Source organism: Phyllostomus hastatus, unplaced genomic scaffold, assembly GCF_019186645.2.
Source record: "Phyllostomus hastatus isolate PE091 unplaced genomic scaffold, TTU_PhHast_1.1 phas_contig_196, whole genome shotgun sequence".
In the NCBI taxonomy this organism is placed as follows: domain Eukaryota; kingdom Metazoa; phylum Chordata; class Mammalia; order Chiroptera; family Phyllostomidae; genus Phyllostomus; species Phyllostomus hastatus.
The window spans coordinates 8,045,256-8,072,813 of NW_025333709.1; the positions used below are offsets into that span (position 1 = coordinate 8,045,256).

At 45.8% G+C, this 27,558-nt stretch overlaps 1 protein-coding gene across 10 annotated transcripts in view; it reads right to left on the reverse strand.

The window, feature by feature from the left end:
• The window catches only part of LDB2 (LIM domain binding 2), a 338,549-nt gene that overhangs the window by 67,268 nt on the left and 243,723 nt on the right, over window positions 1–27,558 (reverse strand). For all 10 annotated transcript variants that reach the window (XM_045834645.1, XM_045834643.1, XM_045834644.1 and 7 more), the window contains exon 3: window positions 1,965–2,137. In XM_045834645.1, coding sequence (XP_045690601.1) covers window positions 1,965–2,137 — 173 coding nt within the window. The remainder of the gene's footprint in view (window positions 1–1,964; window positions 2,138–27,558) is intronic.

Genomic DNA, 27,558 nt, shown 5'->3' on the forward strand with positions numbered 1-27,558 from the left:
ATGACAGCCTTCCTCCCTGCTCAGCTGTCAAAGACGAAGAAAGAGAAAATCCAACTCCCGTCCTACATTTAAAATGTCTATTGACAGAGTCAAGATACCATCAAATCAGTGGTATTTGATGATGTGCTTTTGCATTTTCTAATCTTTGCTTTTGCTTTTTTTTTTTTTTTGCACCATCATGGGCAGCAAAGAGATTAAACTGTACCAACAAGATCAAAGAGTACTTTAAGTAGCAAATGCTTCATTTTTATTCTTTTGGCATATTGTGCATAAGTTAAAAAACATATCTTCAGTTTTATAATTTGGGCTTTTGCAACTAACTCTGATAATTCAATGTCTCTCAGCTATGAAGAGAGGATTGTCACTTGTGTTTTCAACTACAAGAGAGAGCTGCTATCATTAATAGGAGGTCTGTCCCGAAAAAGTCCAGCCACTGTTAATATAACAAGAACAGTTTGTGTGACACCGATGTCACCTGGCAGCCAAGGAGAGTGGACTGGAATGTGCATGTGTGAACAATGACAACTTCACTGTATTAGTCAGTGACCAGCGGGAGACAGTGGTACACCGACGTGTGAGCATGTGTACTGTGTGGCTGTTGCATTCAAAATGACTGAGTAAGTAGAGCAAGGAATCTGCATCAGATTTTGTGTTCATGCATCATGTCTCGTACAGCGTCTTTGGTGGAACACCAAATCACCCAGGGGACTCGGCCTCCCTGCAGCCCAGATTTGACACCCTGCAACTTCTGGCTTTTCCAAAAACTAAAGTCACCTTTAAAAGGGAAGAGATTTCAGACCATCCTTGAGATTCAGGAAAGTATGTTGGGGCAGCTGATGGCTATTGGGAGAGCTGTGTGAGGCCCCAAGGTGCCTACTTTGAAGGGGACTGAGGCCTCGTCGTCTTATGTATAGTGTTTTTTGTATTTCGTATCTCCTTCAATAAATGTCTTTATTTTTCATATTATATGGTAGTTACCTTCTGGACAGATCTTGTATTACAAATTAATTTCACATTGAATCTTAGTCAAAATGCAATGAACTGGTGTTCATTAAAATAAGCTTCTGTTTGCCAGATTCTGTGGCTAAATATTTGTTTTTACTAGTTTTCTCCTGGGGAGAAGACATAAAGGGATTGTCAGTAGTGTTCCAGAAAGGTCCCTGCCCACAGGGAGTACTCTACAGAGCAGCCATCTCTGTATGGGAAAGATCATAGGTGTAGAATGTATGGTAGGTGGAGTTTCCTCTTTTTTATTTCGATTCCTTCAAAAGGCCTTGAATTCTGCCTCAAAGGTTGACCTGATCCTCATCCTCCCCTCCCGAGTTTTTCTCCTTCTCTCTCTCACAACCCGCTTGCTGCCTGACCAGTCACAGAACTTAGAATTCGGGGAAACCCTGTTTAAACTCCAAACTCCTGAATGTCCTTTATATTTTTGTTCCTCAAAGATGATGTTTAGTTAAGTTGTGGTTAGCTGGATTTTTCCCCTGCCCTGCTGGTTCACATTGAATTTAGCTTTCAAATACGATAAAATTTTAGTGACCTATAGACTTTCTCCAGTAACTAATGGTACTATGATGATAATTGTGACTCTAGGTGGTCTCTGGATCAACAGGAGCCTGTCTCTGAATCAGATGACCCCCATCAGGAGAACGTTCTTTCAGCTGTGGAAGATCTTTCGTATGAAAACCAACATTCCAATTTAGCACCCTGAGTTTACTGGGCAGCCCAACTTGTCTTTCTCTTAATTTTCAGGCTCAGTCATGCTTAAAAATGCTTCATGTCACATGCACACCGCCGAGAACAGTGTTTGCTCTGAGTCTAGCCATGTCACCCAGAAAAGATTCTCTCACAGTGCTGAGTGTCCAAGGTGGGGGACATCGGCTCAAAGCTGCCGAAGGGAGCTTTAATGATTATCCTTGAACACACCCAGAGAAGGACAAGCTGCGTCGCCGACGCCCCCATACCTTGGTAAACATGGGCTTCCCGTGCTGGGTGACCATGGCGCACTGGTCGCAGTCCACCGTGATGGAGGAGTTGTGGTAGGACTCTTTCGAGTGTTTGAGAATGTAGTACAGGTCAGTCACCCCTCCTTCGAACACAGTGCTGAAGTAGCGGGGGATGAGGGTCCTGCCGATAGCTGGGAAAGAAACACAGACGAGCAGAAATCAATGAAAACAGCCGCCTGGTCCCACGCACCCCACGCCGTCCCCAGACCTGCGACAAGTCATCTTAAGAGACTCTGCCAGGAGGCAAATTTCTCTCTATCGACAGTCATGACCCTTCTGCGCTGTAGGTAACAAAATAAAGTTCCCGACTATTCAGAAAAAAATTTGTACAGTCATCTCTCCCGAGGGTTAGTATGTTTTTTTTTAAAAGAATGGAGACAAACACACGGACTACTTTGGATCTCCTATATGTTCTCTAAATGAACATATTTTGAAAAAATAAAACACACCCAATCCACTTGGATTTTTAAATGGATTGCTACCAGGCCAATTATTCAATCATGCTCTAGTAGGATTAGTCATGATAATGTACATTTTAATAATGTGGTCCTTTGCAGGGTGTGAAGTATTTTAGCATTCTCTCATTAGATCATCGGAACAAGCCCTAAGGCATGGAGGCCTGAGACCCGCAAAGGTTATTATGAAAAAACCGAAAAGGTTATTAGGAATGTTTCAAAGTCACATAATTTACGAATAGCAAATTGAGCTTTCTAACTCCAAATCTGCAAATACCCAAACACTCACTCTTTCTAACACTGTGTCTCAAACTACTTTAAGGAATGGAAATCCTTACCACGTGCACCGTATCTGCATATACAAAGAGAGCCATAGCTCCGTAAACACTGATTATGCATTCTGTCTGCCTCTGGAGTTGGACAGGGGATCTTTCCAGAACAAAAGGCCCATTTTAAGAGAATTCGGTGCCTTCCACCTGATCTGAATTGGTCTTCATGTCATGCGTTCCGTCCTGCCCCATTTTAGTTTGAGGGGTTGGTAAGTAGCTGGGTCTCTGATATGACGATGCTCAGAAATAGCTAACCGGCCCTAGCTTTTAGCAGAGATTTTAAATCCTCTTACACTGAAAATCCCGACTCGTAATATCAGGAATTTTGCCTATGTGCAGATTTTGAGGTTAAGTACTAAAGCACTCTCAAGAGATCCAAGGTTTTTAATAAATCTCTTACATTCACTACATAGGGCCTCCTGAAAGACAAAAATAGTATTTAAAATAAATAAATTACCAAAGAGAGCTTTAGTAGGAAGGATCATGAAATCTTCCCTTGAATGTTTTAAAATATTGAACTTCATTTTAAAAGAATCAGCCTTAATCTACTCCATATGGATCTGTATCTCTTTTGTACATGGCTTCGGAAAAAATAACTATGAAAGACAATACTATGCCCAACAGTTTTCTGAAATAATCTCTAAAGAATCCTGACATGGATGACTCGCCTGTGAATAATTTATATACTTGTTATTACTTCATATTGGCTGCGGTTAAAATCAACCAACAAGTGTGTTCTAAAGATTCCAGTACCTCTGGCTAGTCCACCCTAAATAATCCTTAAACATGAATTTCCTAAACCCTGCCTCATCCCCAATAGCACGTGTCTACTCACTGAACATAAAATTCAAGTGAGAGGAATTTGAGTCCATCATACCCCAAAATGCATGCTTATATTATAAAGAAAACTTTGTTAACTCGAAACATCTTATTGTACCTTGCTAGACAGATAACGTTCATTTAATGCATTTCAAATATTCTAACTTGACCACAAAACAGCCGTAGCAATTTGACATTTTGGGATCTGTTCTGTGGAGAATAAATGAAAACCATACAAAGTAGATGCGGGGTGAAAATATTTCACGACTATATCCAAGAAATTGTCACAGTAAAAAAGGTTCCTGCAAATAAACACCACAGCACTGGGCACATTACAGTTCATCCATCACGAATCCTGCACAATTTAATTCCTGTGCAGTAGTGTTTGCTATATATTACCACCATTTTCCTTCACAGCGTTAAGAGAAATTGATTGAGAAAAAGGTTGAGATTCCTTAACCTTAGACCTAAATTTTTAGGTTTAATTAGCTCTCCAACTCTAGAAAATGTACAAACTATATGTATGATAAATGTACTTAGAGGGAAAGGCAGCTTTGCTTCAGGGAACACTTTCTGGCTCTCTAGGAAATGGTTGTTATGGAGACCCGAGGGTTTTCCCCAGTCCTCTTCCTTCGTGGGACCGTCCCCACCGCTTTCCCCACGACGCTGTTCGGACCGTCAATCCCGAAGCTCCATTATCACTGTGGGGAGGGCTCCTCTGGGGGCCCCAATGGACCTCGACTACGGTCTCCACGCCCTTATGTATGCAGCCTCCTCTCCTCCAATATGGGCTGGGTCCGGGGACCTTCTTCAACCAGCAGAATGTGGCACAAGTGACCTTGGGTCACTTTGCAGCAACACCTTAAAAAAGACTAGAAGCTTCCACTGTGTGCGCGGGGCATGTTGGTTGCCATGCACGGAGTCCAGCTGCTCTAAGACTGGCCCAGAGTGTGGGCAGCTCATCCCAGCCGCATGGAGGAGCAGCCACGGGAAGAACCGGGTCTCCCAGCCAACGGCCCGGCTGAGCGTCCAGCCCGCAGCCAGCCCCGACTTGTTTATTGTGTGAGCGGGGCCATCTCGGAAGTGAATCCTGGGGCTGCGACTGTGCTGCCTGAGGCTGATGTCACTTGGAGCAGAGATGAGCTGTCTCCCGTGTGCTTTGCCCAAATTGCAGAATCACGAGTAAATAAAAGCAATGTTTGTATTTTAAGCCAACGCATTTGGAGCATGTTTTAATGGATCCATGAATAACCATAGCTCCCTTTCAAACCCCTGGGCTACAAAGACGGGCAAATGAGTATTTTTCCCTGAAAGAAAGAGGGCAGTTTTGCCGCCGAGAACACACAAATCACAGAAGTACAGACACTTGTCTCCAGAGGAAAGCAAATCAGAGAGACAGAGCCTTTGTGGATTATTTGGGTCCTCGTCTTAGCTGGGACTGAAGCCATCTTTAATCCTCGGTGGTCCCGTGTTTGGAGATATGCCTCCCCCCCCACCTTCGAAAATTAAGAAAACATTTTGTTTGAGTGAGTTGTTATTAGCTTTCCATTCTTTGCACACAGAGGAATCCGGATGAATGCTGCCCTGTTCCAGCATGCAATGGGGTGGCGCACACGGAGGTAAAATACAGTGACGAGAATGAGGATCTGCAAAAGATGGGGGTCTCCCTTTGCGTCCGAAGCTGAAAGGGACAAAAAGTGTGCCAGGGGCTGAACTAGTTTTCTACTGCCGCTGTACCCAATGACCACAAACTTAGAGGCTCAGACTCTATTCATTCATTCATTATCTCACACGGTTCTGACAATCTGGCACGGGCCTTGCTGGACTCAAAGGTGTCGGCCAGGCTGTAAGCCAGGCTGCCTTGCTTTCTAGAGGCTCTGGGGGAGAGTCAGTTTTCTCGCTGTTCACAGCATCCAGAGGCTGCCGGCGCACGTGGGCTGTGGCCCTGTCCTGCATTCTCACAGGCAGCAGTGGTGATGGCATCACCATGGGACATCCCTCTTGCTCCCTCTGCTGCTTCCCTCTTCCATTTTAAGGAACTTTGCGATGGCCTGGGACCCACCCAAATAATCCAGGATCATCTTCTGCCAAAACATCCTTAACCTAGTCAAGTCTTCAAAGCTCCTTTTGCTATGTAAAGTAACTTATTCACAGGTACCAGGGATTGGCACTGGACAACTCTGGGGGTGGGGAGGGAAACTGTTCTGCCTTCCCAAGAGAATATGTTTGCTAAAGAGCTTCTGTTCTGCAAGGGAGAACAGTAAAAAACATAACACTCACACACACACACACACACACACACACGCACACACACACACACTCACTGAGCAATATACAGATAACACTCAGCAAATGGGACAACCAGAAAAAAAAATCACATGTGCTTGAGGAAGTCACTCGGTAGCTCATTCACTGATTTCTTCCGTGAACATTCCAGGAGCTCAGAGCAGAGCAAAGCCCCAGGGCAGGTGATGGGCCCGCAAAGGGAGGGTTCTGCCCCTACCTTTCAGACGCATTTCCGACAAGAGAGTTGCCCAGTATCCAAGCAGCCACAACACCACGTGATAATAAAGTTAGGTGAGAAATTTGTGATTTTGAACTCTTTGCCAGTTTCTCCTGACTCCTGAATTCAACATACTGCCGTGTTATTTCTGAAGCACTGAGATTAAAATATCCTTTTAATTTTGTAAAATCCTGTAACCGCACTGCACAGCCTAATATAAACGACTTTAAATCGGCGAACGTTCCAGACTTAGCTCTGGTGATCCCCTAAAACTCACTAAGTCTGAATCTATTTAAGTTTTATATTGTCACATTCATATGCTAGACTTCCACGTTGCATTAATACTTTAATCCTTGGAATTAAAATTAATTTCAATATTGATATACATAAATCTACATTGTGTTCCATGCAGAGAATTACATCTTACGAATACCCCTGAAGAGATGAAAATAACTAGAGCAGATTAAAACAGAGAGTCTGCCTTTTGAACACATTTAGGTCAAAGCTCCAAAAGCTGGAAGCGGAAGTGAGGTGGGGGGGACCGCCCACGAGAAATGTCCTGTGATGTCAGGTGAGTGGAATGTAGCCTGCATTACTTATCCATGTATTTATGAAAGGGAAAGGGAGATTATTCAGATTAAGTTATTCAGACACCTGAAATGTGTACAAAGAATCTCTAAATAATACCCTACTTGGAGGTGAACATTAGCCCAGAAGTAGTAGCTAAAAATTTGTCCGTAGCTAAAGTGGATGTTGAGCTCTGAGCTCTAGGCTCCTTGGGAAGGTTTTCAGGTTCTGGTTTGCTCCAGACCACTGACCTGCACTCTGCAAAGGCCGTGCTGTTGGAGTTGGCAGGCTGATGGTGCCGTGGAGGCGAGGTCTCGCTTCCACCTGTTCTTGCAGGTGTTACTTGTGGATGTTTGGATACGTATACCACACTTACACATAGTAGGTGATTTTCCCCACTTAGAAAATAGATGGTACACATTAGGAACTCTTAATCATTGAGGAAAAATAAGCGACTGTGTATCTGTCTTTTAGGGCATTGCATCTCATTTCATCTTTATTCATCTCTATGTCATTAAGAAATGCTTTTCTTTAGTTCTTAAGAATATTTATAGGTAATTCACATGAAAGAAGTTACAAGTAGAAAATAATCATATGGGGAAATATTCAAACCAGTAATCAAAGTATAAATTAAAATAATAAAAAGATTAAAACATAAACCTGGTGAGGTTGTGAAACAGGTTTCACTCAGATAATTCCAGGGAAATCAACATAGCAATTATGCCTGAACTTGAGGATCTGTAAGTTTATTCTGATAGTTTATTCAGTGTGACTCCAATCTCTTTGTACACGCTTTTGCCAAATTGTAATTTTAGTGTCCAGATCATAAGTGCCTTGAAGTTCCTCAAGTCCTGATGCTAAGACTTTTTAACTTGGGTTTATCCATTATTTACTACTATTCTAAATGCTTATGCTTTCTATCTTTCGAAGACAATTCACTTCAAAAAAAAATGAAAGAGGTCAAGAACTGTGATTAAAATGGAAAATAAGAGGAAGGTTCACAACTAACGATGTGTTAATACCACTTAACATGTGGCGATGATTTAACTAATGACTTTTTTCTTCATTGAAGAGAAAATCATGACCACACTTTGTGTTTTTAATTTAGTGAAGTTACTTATAACAAAATAATTGACTAATATGATTTAAAATACTGTGTATAAACATAGTAACGGATAAATTGGTTGTCTGAATCTAAGTAGTTTTATATAGCTGTTCTAACGCTCAGAAATCCAAATGGAAATTCTACCACTGAGGTAGTTCATAAACACAAAGATTCATTAAACTTTAGACTGATCAGTATTCAGGAATCAATGAATGCATTATGCCGACGTAAATGGTGATGCTCCTAGGAGTGAAGTAAACATTATCGATGACTTCATTTATAGTAAACAATCCTCATAATTAGCCTAAATGGTGGAAATGAAACATGCTCAAACTTTGATGGGGGTGATGAGGGCCCAAGACAGATCCCTTTGTCCTGGTGAAGGCAGGGCAACTCAAACTGACTTTATTTTCATAAATTGATGTCATTTTCAATCTGAACTCCCTTTTCTTTTTTTTCTTAACAAAAGCAATTTGACTTAAACAGCCACCTCTCTTGCCATGTCAAAGATTCATTCATTGAATCTTTTGCTTAGTAAGTGTCTGGGCCTGAGGTTGCTCCGGCTGCTGGAGGTAAACAGCAGACACGTGGAGCCAGGACGACCTTGGAGACAGGGAACGCAGGCCGCTTTAGACGGGCGGGTGTGGAAGGCTGCAGTGAGGAGGTGACTGCCGAGCTCGTTTCTGATTGAACGGGGCCATGTCAAGATCCAGGGAGAAGAGGTGCAAACCCAGGGAAAAGCAGGGGCAAAGGCCCCAAGACAGGAATGGGTTTGAACTGAACGAGCTTGGCATGTCCCAGAAGGCAAGGCCGTGTGGCAGGAGCATGGTCACAGAGCATGGTGACGGGTGAACTCAGAGAAGGAGAAGGAACAGATTACGTGGTGCTTCCCAGTCCACGGCAAAGCACTTGCATTTTATTCCTAGTGCGATGAAATGGCAGTGAAGGTTGAGCCAGTGACATGATCTGAGGAACCGAACCTTCTCTAGTCTCCTTAAATGTAGTATTCATCTGCCAACAGGATCCTCAAAACCCACAAAATTTTCTGATCCTCCCAGAAATCTACTAGTCATTTTTCCCTTCATTTTCTACCTACCAAACTTTGTTAACTTGGCTGAGACTTCAGCCATACCAGTTGCACCAGGTGCTGGAGAAAAAACAATGACCAAGGCAGACCCTACCCTGAGCCTAGGGAGCTTCCAACCAAGCAAGTCTTAGAGCTATGAATTCGTGGATTCAGGACAAGCGAGACGTGAGCCATGGCTCCATCTGTTTATCCACTGCCTGACACAACCAGGACCCGGTACAAATTTGCTGGATGAGTCCATGCCATCCATGAGCGGATTTACGGTTCCAAGTTGTAGGAACTTGCATGTAAGCCTGTCTTAGTTCATCTCATTCAACCAGGGTTTTGGCATATTCAGATAATTTTGGATCCTAATTCTGTCAGCCATCCCGCAGGCTATTTTCATGGTGGGCAAGATTCCTTTTTCCCTTTGTCCAAGGGACTGACAGTTACATTGGGCAGGAGAGCCCACAGCCATGGCTGGATTCTAACCATACATCAACGTCCTGCGGGCATGACACTGAAGACCGTTACTGACTTCCAGAATAAGCCCATGCTCTAGTAACTGATGCCTCACAGATGCAGTGCAGGACCCACGGGGGGGGAGTGAGATGTCACAGAAAGGTCCATGTGAAAGGATGCACGGACGACTGGGTGCAGGTGGCCAGGGGCAGAGAGATGTCCAGGCTGAGGAACAGCGTGTCTCTGGGAGCATGGTGCAGGTCTCAGGACTTGGGCTGCTGTCTTGACCACATCTTATGTATTTAATTATACCTTGGAGGAACTTGTCTGGATGAACCACTCCATTACACAGAGCTTTCTCCATCTCTCTTTATGGCAGTACAATATTTTTGTTGTTGTTGTCCTAATCTTATAACGTAGTTCACACCTGGTAGGTTTGTTTCTGTCCTCTGTACCTTTATTTCTATAGTTTCATAACTATTATATTTATTCTTCAAGAAGAACCTTAAGATAGTATTTTCAAATTCCAAGAAATGGGAGAAGATTGATTTAAATTACATTGAACTTATTAAGAAAGAGTTGACATCTTTAAGATGTTAAATCTTCCCATTAAATAATATGAAATGTCTGTCCATATGTTTAAGTCTTTATTTCTATGTCAAAAAAGTTCTACAGTTTTTAAATGCATAGATACCTAAAATTTCAGGTTAAGATAATTCTTGCATACTTGTTATGCTGAATTGTTAATATATTTTTAATTTATTCCTACTTGGAGCCCAGATACTTAATTAATGTTTTTAGAATTTTAAAAAGTGTTCTAGATAAAGAAAACTATCACTCCCAAATAGTGATAATCTTTTTCTTCTTCCCAATATTTACCTCATTAATTTCTCATCTTACTGCAATGGTTAGAATAGAACTTTCAGAAAAATAAGATTAAATAATGAGGAAAGTTATAGACTCCTTTCCCTGATTTTTCTTTTTTAGAAAATGCCTCCAAGATCAAGGAAACGCTATATGTTGATTTGACATCTTATTTATCATGGAGAGGAAAACAAATTACTTTTCTAATCTTTGTTTTTATGATTTTTTCTTTTTTTATTCTGATGGAAGTTTAATTTGATCAAATGCCTTTCAGTAACCATCGACGGTCTAATTTTCTTTAGAAAGCTCCCTATTAACATATTTTCAATTGTTGAATAATTTTTGTACTCAGTATAAACCTCAGTCCCTCTTGTGCACACATACACACACATTCCTGTATAAATTCAACGTACAAATTCACCCCTTTCACAATGTCCATGAAGGCAGTGTTCAGGATGCTCTGTATGAGGCTCTAAATAGCCAGGTGCTAAAGGGAGTAAATTAGCATGACAGAGCCGGAGAAGGCTCCGCGTTTAGTCCAGCGATTCCCAAGGTGTTTTGTAATCCCAGTGGGTTTCTGGAGGTCTCAAAACACACCTCTAGCTAGTTCTCTCTCTATACATATCTTTAAGAATTGTTAAAAAGAACACAGTGAACGTGTTTCTCTGATTCTAGTAGGGATGATCTCGGCTCATGGTAATACCGATAAGCTCCTGGTTAGTGATGATGAGCAGCACTTAACACATGTAGAAACGATATAGCACAAAGTACGAATGGTTACTTAATAGATGTGTTCGGTGGCCCATGGTTATATTCCCCACCCTCATTCTACGGGAGAAGAGCCCGATGGCCAGAGAAGTGCAAGTGCACAGGCACTCGGAGCCGTGGTGGACTAACACAGACCACCTGCTGGTTTCAATCAACCATCACTGGTTTATTTCTATGCCCAGATTCAACTTTTATTAATTTTTAAATTATTTAAGTAATATATGTGCAAACAATGAATATACCGCTGTCCCAGAGGCTCGCCTCCTGTTCCCTAGATCTGATTCCTCATTCTAGGTGTGGAATAGACCTCACTTCCTCAACAGCCTTTCAGCTGGGTGCTGCCCTGCTTTGGGGTTGCCACAACATCCAATGGGCATTTCCATTGCTTTCATTTTTTCCAACCAGGTAGACCTCTGACAGCCAGTCCTGAAGCCCCAGCAGCCGGTGCCATACACGCCCCGCCCTGTGGATGGAGATGGGAGGAGCCTGAGTCTCTGCTTTACCACCAGGAGGACAGCCGCCGTATGTCGGGAAAACCCACTTGGACTTCGGAGCGAAATGTACCTTTCTGTTGTGCCAAGGCACTGACATATTTATTGAAGGCACAGTCTATTCGTTTAAGCAGCTAGGGTTAACTAATACAGTCACTCACAAGCCCAGAGTTCCCCCGACCACCGTGTCCCCACCAACGGCAGTGCCTTTGCCCCTCCCTAGTCCATCTTTGTTACCGGTATGTTGTATAGCAGTCTGGAGTTTTCAATCATATATTTATCTCCATATGTATGACCCAGAGCAAAGACATGCCATTTTGTGTGAGTGCCTTTTGTTTTGTTTCTCATTAAAATGACCATGCTAACTGTATCTCCATGGAACTTGTCTTTTTTTTTTTCACTCAAAAATACATTTTTGAGCTCTCAGGCTAATTCACTTCCTGTAATCCCTGCACTATATTCCAGAATATTGCGGTTTCACACATTATTTAGACATTCCCATGTTGAGGGATTACAAATTCTTCTTCAATTTTTCCCACCAGGGTAGACATTGAAAAAGGAAGACAATGTATTTCATTTAACTAGGTCCCAGTCCTCAAACCCTTCAAAGTACTGTGACCAGGTGACTGTCGAGTAGACAGATCGTGTCTTACCCACGACGCCGCCAGCAGCGGGTATGGTCAACGCCTGCATTTCCTACCATTCGGATCGCACAGTGTGCTCTCAGGAAGAGGTAGCCCTCGGGGAGTCAAAGCATTATCTACTCACACATTATGTAATTAAGTGATTAATCACAGATATCCTGTTCACGTGGTTACTCCTCCAAGTCAATCATTCACATTCGATGTCATTAGATAGTGTGCAGTTTTCTGGAATATTTTCTTTAACTCCAAACCCATTCATTGGGTGAAAGGAAGAAAAAAGCGCTCCAAGCTAGAGAAATAAGAAAATTCTATTCTTTGATTTTTTCCAAGGTGCTGAACTTAAGGACCCTTGAGAAATGATTTCCATATGATTTATTGGGGCTTCTCAAACTTAAAGCCATGGGAACCCCACAAGTCATTCAATTTTGTGTTTTAATATGAGCACAACTCAACTGCGTTGGGGAAATGTCACCAGAGAAGCAGAAATATGTGTGTGATTTCAAACGTAATGGAAACCAGGGCTCGGCACCTTTCGCCATGCCGAGAGGGGTGGATGGGCCTATTTGCCCCCCTGCAGAGGGAGGCTGGCTTGGGGTAGAGACTGGGCCCCCCACCCCAGGACTGGGAATTGCACTGACGTTCCCTCTGAGGCGTTAAGTGGTCACTGCAATAGAAGCTAATGAAACCTGACCCTTTCTGGTGGGTTTTGAAGTCCAAGGGAAGGTTTGCAGAGTTAAAGTAAGAAACTGGCCGCCCCGCCACCCTTCTCTCATCTCCATTTCAACCTCGCCCGCCCGCATGCACGGAGCTCCTCCCAGCCTGTGCTCACGCAGCGCGCGCTGCCCAGGCTGTTCTGGTCCCCGCCTCCTCGGCTTCACCCCAAGTCTCAGGCACCCTCAGATCCCAGCTCCAGCAACCCACCCCCTCTGCTGAGTACCTCGCTTTTCCTCTGACTTTTCCACTTCTTTCCTCTAAATGCAAAGTGACTATAAACGCGGGTGTCGCCGTGAAAGTTCCAGACGCATAAACTGGCCGTGCCATTTCCTTGCTTGGTGACCTGGATTTATGCTCTTTAAACCCCAGTTTCTTCATCTGTCAAATGGGCACGGAGCAGTCCCTAATTCGATGGGCTGGGACAGGTGTTAATGACATCATGCCTGCGAAGGGCTGCCACAGAGCCCGGCTCTGCTAACCACTTCATGCACGCCACTGCTCCCCTATCACTCTGCACGCGCACAGGCTAAGCGACTTACCCCGATGTATTGTAATCGTCAGTTTTATTGTCTTTCCTTCAGTGACTGTCATTCCCTGAAGGCAGAGAACATTTCTCGACCGTTTCAGTATCACAGCACATTCGCCATGTAAATAGCTACTTAAGCGATGTTTGGCAAACGGAGGCGTGCGGACTTGGCACGTCTACGCAGACAGCCTGCCAACCTCCAGCTGGCGACGCATGCGCACGCAGGGGTTTCTGACGCCGAGGTGAAGCCACTTCATCTCCCGCAGCTTGGGGCTGGGGCGCCCACACCACCCGAAGAAGAACAGAAGCTTTCAGGGGCCCCGTATCTGGCGTTTTTATGTCTGAATGCTCCTGTTCAGATAATCAAGGATTAGAGAGGACTCATTTTGATGGTTTCGTCTTGGGATTAAAGTCACTTTTGAGTTTTCCAAGTGAGAAAAGCATCCTACCTGAGACTACTTAGTTGGAAGAGGGACGTCTCCCTTACCGTATGTGTGTGCACGACTCGTAAACTTCCCAGCTCCGTGAAGAAAAGCACACTTCTCTGAAGAAGACGGAAGAAAAGAGAGAGAGGCTCTGTTGCATGCCAAGAAAGCATTCCAGAGGCTCTCTGCGGGGAAGTAAAACTTCTTGGAAATGCGGAGTACTAAAAGGGGGTCAGCCTCACATTCCGCGGCAGTCCGCTGGGGGCTGAGCTTCTGACCCTTAGACCGTGTCTACAAGGAAAGGAACAAGGGTTCTGACAGGGAATTAAGTGTTGCACAGGCTCTTCCACAGCGCGACTTAATAGCCCAACTGCACCCACACGAGTTGGATAAAAATGTGTGGGCACCGGCTGTTGGGATCTGTCATTCTCTGTGCAGATTTTCTGAAAACCCTGAGGGATGTGGTCAGGGAAGGCGGCCCCTGGGCCTTCGGTGGGTTCTGGTGTGAGTCTGATGGGCGTGAGCCTGGTAGCTGGTCACCAGAGCTTGCATGCAGCTACCATTTCTTGTGGGTTGAGTGACATAAACGCCCCCTCACTTGTCACCGCTATCTGACAGTCCCTTCTCTGAAGCTGTCTCCTCTCCTTTCAGTGAGGGGACCGTCGTTCCATTCCCTGAGAGATGACATGACACTCTGGCCTCTGTCTGGACTTGTCTGCAGGAGGGGAGGCGGCCCTCTTATCGGGAGACAGAGAGCACCAGGCACCCCCTGGGTCACATGAACCTGGGGCAAGGTCACCGCCTCCGGGCCTTGCTCGGGCCTCTCTCTGGTGTCCCTCTTTATCCTCTGTCCCTATTAGGAAGTGATAAGAAGGTCCAGGGACCTCCCTGGTCTTGCTCCTCACCAGGCGTGGCCTCCTCCCACAAGTGGGTCATGGGTGCTCGAACATGGACCTGGGAGCCACCCTGCCTGGGCCTGAGTCCAAGCTCTGTTCCCTAGCAGCTGTCTGACTTTGGGCAAGTTGCTTCATCATTCTGGCCTCAGGTTTCCATCCATCAGACGAGGATGAGGACAGTGCCAGCCTCCCAGGGATGCCGCACAGAGTGCCTGAAATCACCCACGAAATGACCCAACCTCCGGCTAAACTGTATCCCTGTCCCCTAATTCATTATTTTTTCTTCATAAGGCTCAGCACTACTCATATTATGTTACAGTTGAATATTGTATCTGCTCCCCTAGAAGAATACAAGCTCCAAGAAGGGAGGAAGTGTTCTTGGCTACATTCTCAGAAGCAAGAGCAATATGGAGCATGCAGTAGACACTTACTACTGAATAGGTACTGAGTGGCTAAACTTTGCATTGGTGCCCATCAGGACACTGAAAATAGTGATTTTATTATTATTATGATTAGCTTGCCATAATGATTAAACAGTATAGAAAATACTTGGGTATTGAGTATTGGGTATGCTCAATGCATAGAGAATAAAACCTAGAAAAAGGGAAAGAAAGAAAGAGAGACAGGGAGGGAGGAAGAAAGGAAGAAGAAAGAAAAAAGAAAAAAGGAGGGAGGGGAACGGAGGACAAATGGAGGGAAGGAAAAAGAGCAGGCATATTTGCAACAGAGGTGCTGAGAATATAATCAATGTAACGTTTGGGAGGCAGTGAGGGAAAGGGTGGTCAGTGTTAGGTATTGCATGTTTTAAAATTTCTTGCGCCGCACCGGTTGAACACCAGTGTGCTAGGTGGTCAGAGAAGAACCAGCCTGGGGTGGAGCAAGAGGCACAGGCTGTGCAATCAAACGCGGCCAAGTCCCTCTCCCGCTGCGGCAGCGCGCCGCAGTGTACCACACAAACAGGAACCGGTTCCGTTGTTCCTTGTGTCTGCGCTGCCCCCTCCCCCGGCCATACGCACCATTATGTAACTTGCATTATTACGTACTTAGGTGGCTGGCCGTTGCTACTCACATGAGGATGATATCAGTTGTTTTTCCCAGATGGCCTTGAGGACGCACGGGAAAAGAACAAGCACAGTGCGTGTCTAGCCGAGCTCTGAGGACAGGACAGAGCTCTACCACCTCTCTGAGCTGGGGATGCAGAGCTGCGACCCCGCGCACAGCGAGCCCTCGATCGCTGCTCGGTGCACGGGAGAGCCAAGGTGGAAACACAGACTCCACGTGAGGATCATACAAACCGTGTGTACATTCCACCGTCTACAGGAAAAACAAGAGAACTGGAGTCGTGTTCAGAGGAACTTGCGACGTGGCCGCCGCACGGGGCTCAGACGCAGAGCGCGTTCTGTGTCCCTACGCCATGCCGCGCTCCCTCCCTGGGTAGCAGGCCGGGGACTAACTTGTGCAGCTGCCAACTTGTCCGCGCTTCCAAGAATTAAAAACAGGGGGGCAGAGGAATCTAGGTACATTTCTCCTGCTAGTCTGTTATTATTTTCTCAAATCTTTGAAAACTCCATGTATCCTTTTTATAGATTGCATTTGAATGGCAGCTGCTATGTAACTTATTACTTTAATAGCATCTCTTCAGACTTCTTTCTCCCTTTACTCCTTCCCTCCTCCTCCTCCTTCTTCTTCTCCTTCACTCTCTCTCTCCCCTCCCCCCTAGGCCTTTGTTACCAGAATTTCAGCCCCTTCTCAGAGGAAACATTTTAGCAGCGAGGGTTTATGGCTACCGTAAAGAAGAAAGTTTGAAAGGCAAAGCCAGAGACGTGATCCCCAGCTTTATAACAAACTCCTGTCAAAACATAACAAACCACAGCCAGACAAGAGCCGCAGTGACAGAATGCAAGACCATAAAGATGATGGAGATCAGACGGGACAGGCACTTTAGAGAAACAAACACCTTCCTTGCAAACTGACAGAGTGAGAGTAGCACTGAAAACCCTTCTTGGGGGCGGGGGATGGGTGGGCGGACATGCTCAGAAGAAATAAGGACAAAAACATAAAATTCAAATGTCAACCCAGCCCAAGGAGATAAGCCCAAGGCAGACAAAGAACCCAATTTTACTAAATCAAGCTGACACCTCCTTCTGACTTTAATTGAACTCAGAAAGCTGGATCCTGTGCAAACATAAAATTAAGAAGTGGGTACATCCGGTGCAGAAATGGAACATCGGTGCGTAGCTGCTTTAAGTGTTACTCTCTCTGGACATCCTGGGTTCTGAAAACAAAACGTGACATCACCCATTCACGGGGAGCAGCTGGAGCACCTGGCTGGAGGTCAGGGATTCGGTGTCCCTTAGCGTTCCCCATGGAAGGTTCCAGATCTGAGGTCAAGGTCCTGCAATATGTCCAAGCATCCATTCAGGTTTCTATGGTGCTGTTGTTATTAGAAAGAAGCACAGGAAGGGGAAGCAAAGCTAATAAATGCAGCTTATCAGGATGCCAAAGAAAACCTGTCTTCTATTGAACCGGATGATTCTCGAATGGAGGGAGCACCGCCCTGGTCTGTTGGCTGGAGTCCTTTAGACATGGAGGGTAGTATGTTTTGAAAAACTTCCCCTTAGTGTCTGGCTTTTCTCTGCTGGACATTCTTTGTGGCCCTTTCTCATTTCTTCCTTTTATCTGAACAACTCCTCCTCTTAGCTCCCAGCTCGGGAACTGCTTCCTCCAGGCTGCCCTCTCTGATTCCCCCAGGGCCAGCCGGCTGGGTGTATCTCCTGCAAATTCCACTGACAATCTACACGTCTCTGTCTCAGTATTGATCACGTGACAGTGGTTCTCAGACAAAACCACAGCCGGGGAGTGTGTGAAGCTCAAGATTCCCAGGCCTCACCCCCCAGAGCGTCTGCGTCAGTGGGACTGGGTTGGGGCCAGTGCCGGGCATGGTTAACCAGTACCCCAGGTGCTCTGGATGCAGGTGTTCCCTGGGCTGTATTCAGAGACATCTCCCTATTGCAACTGTCTTTATGCTTCTTAGCACAGAGCTTCCACCAGAGCTGTCCCCTGAGTGGCCTCATTTCGGAGCACCCAGCACCTAGTCACAGCCGTCCACCACACATAGCATGTGTATGCGTTTGGGTGTGTGTATGTTTGCCTGTGTGTGCATTGTTTGTATGTATATTTGCATGTATGTATGCTCTGTGCATATATTTGTAGGGGTGTGTACGTGTATACGTGCACGTATGTTAAGACTGACGGTGACTCGGAGTGGGTGCAGTGCGTTGGTGAGTTTGCTCTGTCCGACTGAGACAGTGACCCGTGCGGAGCACCGGGGCACCCCAAAGCCTCCAGTTGTCGCAGGTCTCCTCCACCACACGCTCCAGGAGAACGGGTGGGATCCTCAGAAAGTAACAACAAACCCCAAAACTTACGTTTACCAACAATGAGATAATGTGCTGTCCCATCTGTCCCTCCAGGCTTCCCCTGCTGTTCCCTTCAGGGTGCAGACTCTGCTCAGGGGACCGGGGGCCACCCAGCGGGGCCCTCCCCGAGTGGCCCCTCTGCTGAGAGGACAAATGCGGCCATCCCAAACAACCCAGGCTGCCATGGGGCCACGTGGGGAAATAATTGTGGGAAACGGATTTGAAAGGTGAAGTCTCTTCTCTTACATTCTCTAACAGGTTTATTTCCAGACTACCCACACTCCACTTAACACGTTAAAATACAATTGGGCGCAGAGCTTTACCCAAGGTTCATTACAGCGGGGGCTGTGCATGATGAATTTGCTGGCAATGAGGGATTTGCAGCAATCCAAGAAGGTAATTCCCGGAACCACCAGGCCATGTGAGCTTGTATGAATTGATAACCGGCGTGATCATTCGCACAGTATCGGGCTGTGGAGATACGAGCTATATCTCGCTAGTGGATAATATCAGTTGTCAGGCATATGTTTTATAATCCCCAGAACGCCCTCTTGTTTTTACAAGCTGCTGGTGGTTATCTTTGACTTTTTCTCTCTCTCTCTTTTTTTTTTTTTTGCCTGCACAGAACTTTGGAAAGGTTTTATTCTTTCTACTCCCCCCCCTTCACTCCCCAGAGAAGTTAATGGGTAGAGAAAATTTAACAAGAAAACAATCAAGATCACAGATAAAAACACTGTGAATGTAGCACTTTAAACGCCACTGAATGGATTCTACTTGCATGTGTTAATATCCGTAGCCAGCGCAGGGAGGGTCTCGCCCGTTTCAGATGCACTGCTTTCTCTGCCTAGAGAATGATCAGGCTCCGAATGTGACCGTCTGCTGCAACTCTCTGGCCTCAGTCGTCTGAAAGTCCCACAAGGGAAGGGCTCCCATCTATCTCCGTCCTCTCTGTACTGTGAATGTTCAGAACAGGGCCTGGCACAGTTGCCTGTAAGTACTGTGTTTGTTTACCACATTGGGGCTCTAACAAGTGGAAGGCGGGGCCCATCAGGCAGGCTGGGATTAGGCGCCACACCAGGCTGACATGACCCAGGAGAAGGGTTGAGCCCAGGTGGAAGGGGTAGACACGAGGCATCAGGCGAACAGGAAGTTTCGAGTGGTAGAGTTAAAAGACTGCATCGAGTTGGAACGGGACACAGGTGTCAGGATGGGACAAACATGGAGACCACAGGCAGGACATGGGAGAGGAGTGTGTTCCAAATCAACAGAGATGTGGTGTTTGTTGCCAGGACAGGTTTTTCCAGGTTCTTGAGGGTTCTCCCTTGTGGCGGAGGGAAGCCCCATCAATGTGATGCTTCCTCACTGCGCTCTGCCTCTTCGTCAGCTTCAAAGGCGGGGCAGAGAGGAGGTGAGCAGAGTGAGGACATCTCAGGGGAGAGCTGAAAGTTCGGTAGGAGAACCGGCCCTGCGTGGCCCAGCCCAGCCCCTCCCTTCTCTTGCGTACAAGCTCTGCTGAGAATGAACGGATGAAGGAAGGCAGAAACCCCCAAGCCCGGAATTCATTTACAAACAACTGAATATTTATTCTTACATGTTTAAGCTTCAGTCCCCTTCAAAGCACTCTCCATGTGATGCAATACACTATAGAGACGTGTTGTCCATTGCTCAAAACAGTTTTTGAACTCCTCGATTTTGATGCCTTTTGGTGCCTCCGCTGCTTTTTTGTTTCACCTCGTCCACCTCCGTAAAAACGTTTCCCTTTGAGGACTTCTTTCATCCAGGGAAACAAAAAAAAGTTGCTTGGGGCAAGATTGGGCGAATAGGGAGGGTGGGACATGGGGGTCATGCTATCTTTGGTCAAAAACTGCTGAACACTCAGTGGGTGTAGGTAGGTGCACTTGTAAATCACCCATCAAGAAATGGGGAAATGTGTTGAAAGAGTCTTCAAAAAAAATTCTTTGAAGCTGAACACAGTCTCTTACAACAATGCCGGTTGGTCCAGAGGGGTTCCCGGAACACTTTCACCTAGCAGGTTCCCCTAGGTAACTGCGGTTCTGGAGGTCCCCCCTCTCATTGTTCAGTGTCTCCAGAGGCTGACCCCGGTCCTAGAGGGTAAGCAAACAGCGCTGGCGACTGGGTGGGCAAGTCTAACTTGTTCTTGCACTTGATGTTTGGAAAGCCTTCTGCCTATAGATATAAGCCATGCGCTCCAATAACTACCAGCATCACAGACAGAGTCTTTCACGTTTGCCTTCTTCCTCGTCTTATTTCTCAACTGGTTCAGAGCTTAAGGGTTAAAAAAAATGTGTCATTTATTGGAGTCTCAATTCACCAACAAACAGTTGGCAGGTAGGAAACAAATTTCAACCTCATTTAATTTCACAAATGCTTTCCACATACGTTTCATGGGTTCCACGCTATGCTGCATGTCAGAATGAGTACAGCAGCAACAAAGACAAGATTTCAGGCCCGGGTCTATATGACATTCTAGACTCAAGATGGAAGAAGCATGCCTCTCATGCCATAGCAACTGATTCAGTCACAAAAGATATCCACACTCTTCAATCTACCTGGGACTTTCCACAACTTCAAGTGCATCTTGGCACGTGAGCTCCTTAATGGCAAGAACACTGCCTTGGTCTTAGCCTTGGTCCCTGGGTCTAGATAAAGGCTTAGCACAGAGCATCATAATGGGATGGTTGGCTAGATGGATGGGTGGATGTGTGAGTTCTGTTGGATGTCGGATGTGTGTTAAGAAGATACAAATCACCTCCACCACAAGTGGTCAGAACAGCAAGTTAAAGATGGTTTAAGCTCTCCTAGACAAAGTCTAGAAATTTCTAAATAAACTGCGTAAATTTAGAAAGTTGTTTTCAAGACTACTATAGTGGGAATTTTTCCTTGGTTAAGAACCGTATTTCAATGGTGCAAGTGAAGGTACTTTGAAATGAAGACAGAGCATGCCTGCAGGGTAGGCGGATAGCAAATCTATACAAAAAAGCTCCTGTCTCTTTCTTCTTGAGTCTTTTCTTTTTCTCATGCAGCCAAGACATAATCAGGGCAACAGTGAAACCTGCCCTTTGATAGGAAAGTCCACTTTGACTTTCTAGACGAGTGGGCCAGGTATCCGTTGGAGAACCAACCAAGAGGAAATGCTTATTTCGACTCGGAGAAACCACAGATTGGGTCACATATTTTGAAGGGGAACAAATAAGGTGAAAAAGCCTGGTACATAGGAGGCATTTACTTAACTAACGGCTGAGTGACATAAATGAATGAGACACACGCTTTACAAAGAAGGGTACAAGTCAAAAACCACTGAGATGAGGCACTGGCTGAAGTTACGAGCAATAGCTTTTGAATCATTTTCTCTCTACACCCAAAATCCCTTAAATTTCCAGGAAGCCTTGGGGACTAAAGAAAAGATATTAAGAACAACAGCTATTGGCTAACTTCATGTGGCAGTTTTGAATGAAAAACTTTAGAGTTCAGGTTTTACTCTGCAGACAGAAGTTATAGAGGATTTGAGCAAGGCAGAAGCAGATCTGGATGTCAATATTTCTTAGCTTGAAATATTTTAATTTGGGGGGGTAACGGTCAATAATGCTTAGTTTTCTCTGTTAGTATTTATGTCAGATCACGGAGAAACTAAAAAGGAATTTTATAAATCTGGTATGGGGCGAATATGTGTGTTCAAGGAGAACCCCCTTTAACATCTCTAGGTGCAAAGAGGTACTCATGTAATTTGAGAGCATCGATGAAGACCTCCAGAAAAACACTGTCCGGAGGTCTATGATCCTGTACAACGGCCTACATTCCCATTAATTTATCATCTGATCCATGTCCACTTTTTCCATGTTTGTTTTTCCATACCCCCCACTGGTCACTTCTAACAAACTCTCAAAGACTGCCACTGTCCCATTCCAAAGCCGAGCCTGTGACTATGACGTATGTCCTGGGAAGGGAGGGGCCTCCCTGGCACAGAGCAGGCACTCAGTAAATGATGAATGAATGAATGAATGAATGAATGAATGAAAGAATGAACACTGGTATGAATTTAGCAAAATAACACTCATTGAACGTAACTGGAGAAAAGTGAGAGGGAAAAAGGACATGCAAAATAAATAAAAAGGACACAATGTTTCTCAAAGAAACTCCATTTTATTGCTTTTAACGAGTTCTTTGAAATCAATGACTCTGAAGGGCTAGCAGTTTAAGTGATACTTGAAGATACCTGAATAAATCAATACAGCCACCTTGATAATTATTACGTGGCAGACGTGCCTAGAAAGCAGCTCAACATACTTGAGATCTGCATAGATGTTTTAAAAAGAGTGTAACACCCCCATATTTCCTACCATCACCAGACTTCTCATTATTCACTTCTGAGCGCATTGTTTTTGGTTCCATTGAGAAAGAATCTCATACTAACTCAAACTACGATGAGTTTGAATTCAGGGTGTCCCAATGTGAGAAATTTTCTTACAGCTGGCAATGTAATAGGAGCACCAGCCTCTCACTGCTGTCACCCCAACCCTTCCTGCCAGCTACCTGCTGCTGCTGCTACCGCTGCTACAGACGGTGCCGCTAGCTCACTAAATTTAAGTTCTCATCACAGGCCAGCCATTGGATTAAGTTTTTTTTTTCACCTGTGCTAAGTCCTCCCATACTCTCAACAACCTTACACAATAGATGCTACTATTATCCCAGTGTCACAGATAAAGGGACGGAGGTGGGGACAGATACAGGTCACATCTAGAACGTCAGACTCCAAACTCGATCGGTCAGTAAGATATCGTGTGTGATTTCTTTTACTGTTGGGACCACCACGTGCCCCTGGCATTTTATTTAACCTAGCGCCCAGCTGCACCCACTGTATTCGACATGGCGTGATCCACGTACTAAATGAACAATGCAAGTTTTGCTAGATGGATATCATTACATAAATAAAGGCTCCAAATGTACAACCAGTTATTTAAGAAATACTTAAAAAAAAAGACTTTTGTGGATAGCATTTCAAAGAGAATATACAGTATCTGTTTAGGATAGTTTCAATATACCTTGAAGATCACCTAGTCTAACCATGTGCCAAAAATATCTGGCCAAGTTCGATAGTCTTTAAAATCTTTTGATGGCTGTCCCATTGTCTTTAAGACAAAGTCAGGACTTTTTAATATGATCCGTGAGGATCTTCATCACCCGGTCCCTGCGTATCTCTCTGATCTCATGGCTCCACCACTGTTCCTCCGCATCCTCTCCTGCCGCCTGCTCCATGTCACACACACACACACACACACACACACACACACACACTCCTGGCTCTAGGAGCACGGAACTTCTTACAGCTCCCCTGACGCTGGCAGCCGTCCCTCGCTTCTGCACTTCTGTTCAGGAGGTTCCATCTGCTTCAAAGGTCATTACGTCCCTCTGGTTCATCTATCCTTTAAAACCCACCTCCAGCACATGTGGAGGAAGTGTCTCTTAGCCGTACCTCTGCCGTTCCTTCTGCTCTCTGTGACACAGCACCTCCCACCCTGGTTGGCAGGAAGCATGCTTGACTCCCCCCAAGATCTCTGAAGGTGGGGTTTACACCAGTCTGTTTCCTCACTCTGCCACCACAGTGCTCGGAGCAGAGTGGGCTGGAAATGCATCTGGTGAATGAATGGGTTAGACTCAGGAACCAGGATTTCTGATGCCAGCTGAGTCCTCTTCCGTGAATACAAGGAGGGACCCCGCCCCCACCAAAAGCCGGAATTATCTTCTGGAGAGCAGTGGGCCCTGGTAGTATAGGCTTCCCCTGCTAGGGACCATATTTTTCAGAACATAAGATGCACCTAGGTTTTAGAGGCAGAAAATAGGGAAAAAATTTTTGCAGCAAAAAATGTGGTAAAATATTTAATAACATAAATAATATTTCACCAATGTAAATGTAAACAGAACTCAACAGCAGCAGTGACAACCATTATTCTTCCCAAACTTGGGGGGTGAGGGTTGAAAAAGTGGGTCTTATAGTTCGAAAAATACGGTGAGTGTTCTAGGAATCCATCTGTATCAGTGTACCAGCTGGTGGTGATGCGAGAGGCTGCATTTGGCTTCAGTGATTTTTTTTGTAAGACTCAATGCGTTTGCCCATTTCATGATGGATGATTTACAAGTGCACCTGCCCATACCAGCCTGAGGGTTCAGCAGTTTTTGACCAAAAATGGCATGATTCCCATGCCCCACCCTCCCTATTCACTGGATATCACCCCAGGGGACTTATTTGTTTGTTTGTTTCCCTGGATGGAAAAAAGTCCTCAAAGGGAAACCTTTTGCTGATATGAAAGAGGTGAAACAAAAAAATGTCAGAAACACTAAAAGGCATCAAAATTGAAGAGTTCAAAAACTATTTTGAGCAGTGGAAAAATCGTCTTGATAGGTGTAGTTCATTAAATGGGAGGGTAATTTGAAGGGGACTGAAATTTAAACATGGAAGTTTTGGGGGTCCCCCTTGTATATCAGCTTATCAATGGGGAAAACACAGACACAATCACGTCTTCGTGCAGGAATGCTCTTCTGAATACTGGACACGGTGTTCACGTGGGAAGCCATCTCAGCAGCCCTGAGAACTCACAGAAGCTGAACCACAGCCCCAAAGCCCACTAGTCCCCTTTAACAATGGGAGGCGCTTCTTGACGTGGGCGTGCTGTTTCTCCTGGGACAGCGCCCTTCACGGTAAATAATGTTTCAAAGCTTCCCAGGGCGGCAGGCCACTCCTGCCCCCCATGATGTCTGCAGGGAACCCTCATCCCCTTCTGATCTGTGCTGGGATGACGGATGGCTCAGTAGCCATGGTCTCTGAAGACCATCTCGTCCAACACTCTCTTTCTGATCTAGGCTGATACAGGATGGGGGGCTGAACGCTTGTAAGCCCACGGGGTGGAGGGCAGCACACCACACATTTGAACCAAGCTTTTGCGCATTATCATAATTTATCCACCGTGGGCTCTTATGAGGTAGGAACTGTTTTTAACCCCTTTGTACAAATGAGGGGGGTGAAGCTGGAAGATGACAGTGGCTTGTCCGAAGTCACACACTGGCTGGAACATTCGTGTTCTGTCTCCACCCACTGCTCCGAACCACTGCGTCCCAATCAGACTACACATCAGTCACTGGACTACCCAGAGCAGGTAAGAGGCCTCCTTCACTACCACTTGGTTTTCATCACCAGCATCTCATTCTTTCTCTCGCTGCTCTGCAGTCGCTCACAGCCAGATGTCATCGTACTCACTCTCAGCGTACTGCCCTGGGAGACAAGTCATCATAAAGCCTAAAGTATGAAACTGGTCATGAGTGACCAGCATTTGTCAACAGTAGCTTTGAAAAGCCCTCACTCCTAATTTCTCCTAGCTCTCGCCTCTAATCTCACCCACCTGAAACCCAGCCAGGCCATCAGGAAGAAGTCAGGTAACTACACGTACTCTTTTCCAGTGGTCTGCTCTCTGGGCTAAGGACTACGTTACTGCAAACCCTCGCAAGCATCTTTTCACTAACTAGCTGTTTGACCTTGGGTGAGTTGTTTATCCTTGCTCGGCCCCAGTTTCCTCCTCTATAAAATGGAATGATAATGGGGTCGACCTCAAGCGGCTGCCACGAGTTTTAGACAAGATAGCTTATGCAATGTCCTCGTGAGAGTGACACTCGGGTTGAGGCCAGCTAACCTTGTATTTAACACATGTGAACCTTAGCAGAAAATATTTCCTGCTCTCTTCTCTGGAGGGACGCCAACACCTGGATGGAAATGCTGGTGAAAACAGATCCATATGGATGGCCATGAACTAAGACTTGGCCTATGGACAGGATTCTCCCAAGAATGATGGAAAGACAGCACAGAGAGCTGTCTCTCAGCCAGGTTAAAGGCTGCTGCTGCTATGCAAGGACATCCTCTGGGGAAGCTGATGAAAAAGGACCCACTCTCTTCACCTTCTCCTTCCCCAGTGGCTGCATATTCACAGTCAGGGCTTCTTGGCAGTGAGATATTCCGGAAATCGTGTTGAATGGCAGTGTTGAACTACGGAATTAAAGAAACCACATCCATCCAGACTGGGAGGAGGGGCGAAGATGTGGAATGGGCTGGTCCCACATCTCTGTGTGGCGGATAAAAATTTGGGAGGGACATCTTAGGAATGAGGAGTCCCAGCCCCGGACCAGGACCCCCAACCCAAGGTTCCAGTGCCAGGAAGGGAAGTCCCCACAACTTCTGGCTGCAGACACCAGTAGGGACTGAGTAAGCAGAAGAAGCTGCTGGAATCCCAAGCAGTCCCCCTTAGAGAACCCCCACACTGACTTGCTCAGACTCACTCCCTCTGAGCTCCAGCGTCAGGGCAGCAGCTTGAAGGGCACCAGTTGCATACGGGGAGGAACTGAAGTGTCTGGCGTCACGGTGAGAGCTGGGGGACAGTTTTCTCTCAGAAAGAAAGGCGGGCAGAGACCATTGTCCCTCTCTGAGCCCTCCCACCACACAGCCACAGAGCTGGCAGGCCAGTGCCATATCTGAGGCTGCATCTGTCTGGCTAACACTGCTTGCCTCACCCTGGAGACCCCCTGAGACTTCATCCCACCTAAATTAGGGGACCACCCAAGCCATTACCTGTGACTTTTCCATGTGAATGACTGGTCTTGGCTCATGCTTCACAATGTCCTAAATCCTCTCCAACAGGCAACAGCCAGCTTTAGTGAACCCTTAACCCCTCTACCTCTTGCTAAGTAGCCCCAAGCCCAGCACTAGCAGCAGTCAGCCTAGATTCAGTTTGGCTTCAGCTGGGAATCTCCAAGCCTAGCACAAGTAGCGGCCATCTCGGACTGCCTTATAGCTCATGTAGAGTGGCCCTGGGCAAAATACAGATGGGGTCTGACCTTGGCCTGCAACCTGGGAAATCCTGGAGCCTGCACACCCAGGGGACAACTACAGTCCACATCGGAGCACCACCACCATGCCCTTGCACAGCTGATGCTCCGCAAAGGATGGAGGTTGGTGGTCAGTGGTCGCAGCCAGTTCTCGCAGCTGACTGGCCTGGCTAAATCCCTCCCTTTGACTTGCCAACAGCCATCAGGGCTCAACTACAAGAGGAGAGTGTACTCAGGCAACATGAAAGGTGTACCTCAGGGGTGTACCTCATGAAGGGTACACCTAGCTTGGGTGATGTCGGAGGCTGTGCCACTGGACTCTACAGGACATGTACTATATTAGGCCATGCTACCAAGACAGGAAGTCACAGAAGCTCTACCTAATACATAGAAACAAACACAGGGAGGCTGTCAAAATGAAGAGACAAAGAAACACGGTCCAAATGATAGAACAGAACAAAACTCAAACAAACAAACAAAAATCTAAACAAAATGGACACGAGCAATCCATCAGATGCAGAGTTCAAAGTACTAGTTATAAGGATGCTCAAGGAACTTAGTGAGGACCTTAACAGCATTAAAAAAGATCCAGTCAGAAACAAAAGATACACTA